General features: G+C 36.4%; 1 protein-coding gene across 1 annotated transcript; it reads left to right on the top strand.

Moving 5' to 3' along the window:
- Nucleotides 1–1,304: 1,304 nt before the first annotated feature.
- LOC117689073 (uncharacterized) lies at nt 1,305–4,358 on the top strand. The gene is made up of 2 exons (XM_066088676.1): nt 1,305–2,090; nt 3,610–4,358. Exons 1-2 carry the CDS (start codon nt 1,600–1,602, stop codon nt 4,127–4,129), a joined length of 1,011 nt encoding a protein of 336 aa, XP_065944748.1. The 5' UTR covers nt 1,305–1,599; the 3' UTR covers nt 4,130–4,358.
- Nucleotides 4,359–5,070: the final 712 nt, after the last annotated feature.

Raw genomic sequence — 5,070 nt, 5'->3', positions numbered from 1 at the left:
ATTACCCTCAGCGTTAGTTACGCACTTAGCAACGGGTAACATTAAAAATTGTTATACTTTCATGTTAAATACTGAAATCTGATTGGTTAAGACGCAGTTAATAATATTTACTATTACCCTCAGCGTTAGCAACGCACTTGGCAACGGGTAACATTAAAAAATGTTACATGCGCGAAAATTATGCGCGTACGGTTCGCTGTAGAATTCACGTTATTCCTATATAAAAGCAGTAAAATTTTCTTAAAAATTTTAAAAAAGACATTCAGTATAACAAAATAAATAGTGCCTGTTTGGGAGGATAACAGTTGAAATTGACACCCCTCGAAAACCATTGTCAACCTCCGCTTCGCGTCGGTTGACAATGGTTTTCTCGGGGTGTCAATTTCAACTGTTACCCTCCCAAACAGGCACTATTTATATAATGTTACATGCGCGAAAATTATGCGCGTACGGTTCGCTGTAGAATTCACGTTATTCCTACATAAAAGCAGTAACATTTTCTTAAAAATTAAGACATTCAGTATAACAAAATAAATAGTGCCTGTTTGGGAGGATAACAGTTGAAATTGACACCCCTCGAAAACCATTGTCAACCGACACGAAGCGGAGGTTGACAATGGTTTTCGAGGGGTGTCAATTTCAACTGTTACCCTCCCAAACAGGCACTATTTATATAATGTTACCCGTTGCTAAGTGTGTTGCTAACGCTGAAGGTAATAGAACGGATTATGAACTGCGTCTTAACCAATCAGATTTCAGTATTTAACATGAAAGTATAACAAATGTATATGTTGACTGGAATCGACAAATTAGTGGACTTTCCGCAATGATTATAGCACCTTCCATAGGAATCCAAAGTTCTTGTTTAATTAAAGCAATATGAGCTGTATTTTTTAGAATTTTATTTTGCTGCAAAAACCTGCTAGTACGATAAGTCTGCGTGAAACTTAAACTTTTATGATAAATAAGGTTGGAAAAAATCATTAACTTTTGTCAGAGGAAAGATATCTCTTCTAAGGAACATGTAGCAAATGAATTTTTGCACAGGACGACAATAATTCAATTTCACTCCAATTAAGGTCCCCGAACGACCCTTTTCACAAAAATTTGGCGAAAAGAAATATAAAAACCTTGATATTTTTGTCTTTTTAGTATAAAATAACGTTTTCATTAAAAAAAATTCTTCATGAAAATTGCAGTTCATATTGCTTTAAGGGTTGGAGCAGAGCCAGTCGCAATTAACAGGATATGAGCAACTGTGATGTTGAAATTTCATTTCATGATTCATTAACAAATGAGATTAACCAGAGATAAGATGTCGCATACATCACATGTTGGGTCCAGAATCAAATGTTAATGACAAGGGATTTAGCATATATTGGGCTTGAATTAATGGTTGCTAAAAGTCCCCAAAGAGCAACAAGGCACGTGACAGCGATAATCGCAGCAGCCGTCTCTCGTACCCACGCGATGAAGTTCAGACGACCCTGTTTTTATTGAACAAATTATGCGAAAAATTGTGCAAGAAAGCAGACTCAAAACTTATTGGACCGAAGAATTCCCTCTTGTGTGCACGAGAGGTTAACCCGTAGTTCTGTGATGTCCATGTACAATGTGACACTGTTGGGCTGGGATGATGGGACGTTCTTTCCTCTTCACATCACCGCTATCGTCTGCATATCATGCAGCTTCATCGCGTCCATCGTCGTGACTGTGTTGTCATTCAAAACTCACAAAAAGAGATTCTACACTTGGTCCCGAAGTGAGCGGTTCGTGGTCTACTTGGCCATTTGCGAAATGAGTTTCAGCTTTGTCCATATGTTTGACCACGTGACCATGGTGATTGAGAAGGACCATGTCCACCCATTAGAACTGTGCCAGTTCTACGCCTTTCTAATGGTCTTTCTGCTAAGCATTAAGAACTTTATTTTAATTGTGATAGCTTTAAATGCGTTTCTGTTGATTCGCTTCCGACGTCAGATGGATTTCGGAATCAGGGACTGGCGGCTGTGTGTATATGTGATGGCGTTCCCTATAATTGTGTGTACCATTTCTGTATCTCTGCAATATTTTGGTCCGGCCGGTGCCTTGTAAGTATTTGTACCGTAGTTGTATCTCTATAACAGTCAGTTTGGTCCGGTCTGTACTTTGTAAGTATTTGTACCATGGCTGTATCTCTACAGCAGTCAGTTTTGTCTGGCTGTGCCTTGTTAGTATTTGTACCGTGGCTGTATCTCTACAACAGCCTGGTCCGGTCGTGCCTTGTAGGTATTTGTACCTTGGCTTTATCTCTATAACAGTTTGGTCTGGCTGGTGCCTTGTTAGTATTTGTACCTTGGCTCTATTCATACAACAGTTTGGTCTGCCTGGTACCTAGTAAATATTTGTACCGTGGCTGTATCTCTACAACAGTTTGGTCTGGTTGTGTCTTGTTAGTATTTGTACCGTGGTTGTATCTCTATAACAGTCAGTTTTCTCTGGCTGTGTCTTGTAAGTATTTGTACCGTTTTTTTAAAACTTGTTTTTTTTTTCACGTTAAACTTGTAGACATGATCGGTCTTTGAAATAATGAAATCATGATTAAAGGATGTTACGAAGGGATTAACTACTGGTAATTAAAAACACTCATCACCAATTAATGCGAAATAGGATATGAAATATTATTACAATGATTAAAGAAGTATAGCCCTTTTTTAAGCCGTGGTGAATAGATTGTAAAAATATCAACTTAACAGGATGGCAGAAACAAATTAAGCAACACCTTTTAAAATTTTCATTTCGAATACTGAGTACTAGTATTTATTACACCCCCAATGAAAAATAGATATTTTAAATTCATATTATTGGACACGGGTTAAGTAAGATGAAGAAAAAAAGAAAAAAAAAATGTTTTTTTTTTCTCGTGCGCACTTTTAGGTCCATTACATGTCTAAATAATGTGGCATTATTTATTGATTTTCCAGCCTCATTAACGCGCCACTAACTGTCATACTTCCGGTTTAAAAAACATCCTTTTTTCTACGTGATATTGTTTTCCACAAATCCAGGAAAACTGCTTAGCAACAGGATGAAAGTGGTTAATGATTCAGTTTTATCAATCATTTATCGTAAAAAGAACTAAAACACGAGCAAGTCAATAGGATTCATGTTATTTTTTTTTTTTTCAAAAAAAAATCATGTAAATTTGATGTTTTAGCTACAAGGTTTATTCCCGACCTTAGTTTTTCTTAGCGTATGTTTTTGCGGATTTCTGTAATACCGTGTATTTATACCTTTTAGAAATTAATTTGATGTCGTTTATTAAATTGAATACAATAAACAAAATACAGGTAAATTTTGTGTGTGACGATTTTACGAGAAAATTAAAATTATATTATCTGATTTTCCCGTCATTGTAATACTATACATGTATTTATCTTCACAAGAAGGAAAGTTCTGTTAATATATAGACAAATATTAAGTTTTAAATATGTGAGTTTTTTCATTACTAAATAATAGCTTATACTTAAAAAAAATGAATTATAAAAATTAAAAATTAATCTGAAAGGTAATTTTTCCTTGAACTGAGTGGGTTTGATTTAATTTCAACAAACCTGTTTTGTCTTTCAGCTGTATGGTGAAGCCGGGGTTGGGTACGCTCCTTATGACGACCATACCATGTATCCTCATTGTATTGGTCAACACTACTCTCTACTTGCTCACGTGGTTTCACATCAGAAGGGTTGCTCATCAAATCCGAAGTGATATTGGTGAGCAGGCGCAATCTGGAACAGCATACGTCAAGGCAGCAAAAACCATGACGATGTTTGTCGCCGTGTTCACGGTCCAATGGTGGGCCGTCTCCGTGTATGGAACTTGGCAATTCATCACGAATGACGTGCCGTCTATTGTCTACATATTTGTTGTTGTGTTTACCAACATTGGTGGGTGTCTGAACCTTATCGTGTTTATAAATATCCAGAAGAAACGGCGACGAATCCTGGCGCTAGGCACCAATGAAAACGTCCAAACATCTCGTCCAAATGATGTGATCCTTTCTAGAGTTAAAACCCCTTTCTCTTCGGACAAAGATAAAGTACAGACAACAACAGCAACAGAAACACAACATGTTGACCAATCATCGGCGTAATCTGATGCTTGGTATTGGCAGAAACTTGTACAATCATATTTCTGCAACAGTGCTATAACTAAATCGTGACAAATAAAACAAGAGGCCCTCAGACCTTGACGGTCACTTGAGTACCATTACCCTTAGATTGTCATGTCAAAGTCTCATGTTTGCATTTTAAGATTCATATTAAAGTCTTAACCCTCCTCTGACTGCTAGACCACTTTTATTATTTGATGTTCAAAAAACGTTAATTCATGAAAATGGGGGGGGGGGTTACAAGAGTCGGGGGAATCTTGGATTATCTATACCTAAAATATCTAAAAAAAAAACAAAACAGCAACGAATCCTGGCACTAGGCAAAAAATTGTAAACTTTTGGTAAAAGCTTAAGAGACCTGCAGGACTTGAATTTAATCTTTAACAATATTCACAGTTTCATTTTTAAAGCACACAAAATGCATGCGCTTTTTTTCTACAAGTATACAATGCACAGGACATTAAAGTAGATTTCATAAAATAATTTAATATTACCAAGTGACAATTAACCATGTTGTTTTTAAGATGGAGTTAAAATTGTTATGGATGACAAACAGCAATTACCCTAAGTAAAAATACATGTTCAGTATATGGTCATATTAACACCCCCCACTCCAAAACCCCAAAAAAGCCCCAATTTCTGCCCCGTGGCATGGAAAGCGAATTTCGCAATTTAACATCAGGATATCATGAACATAATAACAATGCATGATTTTATCTCCTACAACTGTGATAGTACAGATAAATTATTGCTAGTAAGTCATTTTTTCACTATGTGGCCATATTGGCCCCACCCTAGGACCCGAACTCCTGACCCAGGGACCATGAATTCACAATTAAGGTAGAGAACTTCATGGATATGATAACCATGCATTTATTTTTTCTAAAATATGTAGGGGAGAAGAAAAGAAGATGTTCTTAGAT

This window comes from Magallana gigas, chromosome 6 (assembly GCF_963853765.1).
Source record: "Magallana gigas chromosome 6, xbMagGiga1.1, whole genome shotgun sequence".
Classification (NCBI taxonomy): Eukaryota; Metazoa; Mollusca; class Bivalvia; order Ostreida; family Ostreidae; genus Magallana; species Magallana gigas.
Note: the sequence above shows the minus strand (reverse complement) of the source record. Positions and strands in the feature narration are given on the sequence as shown.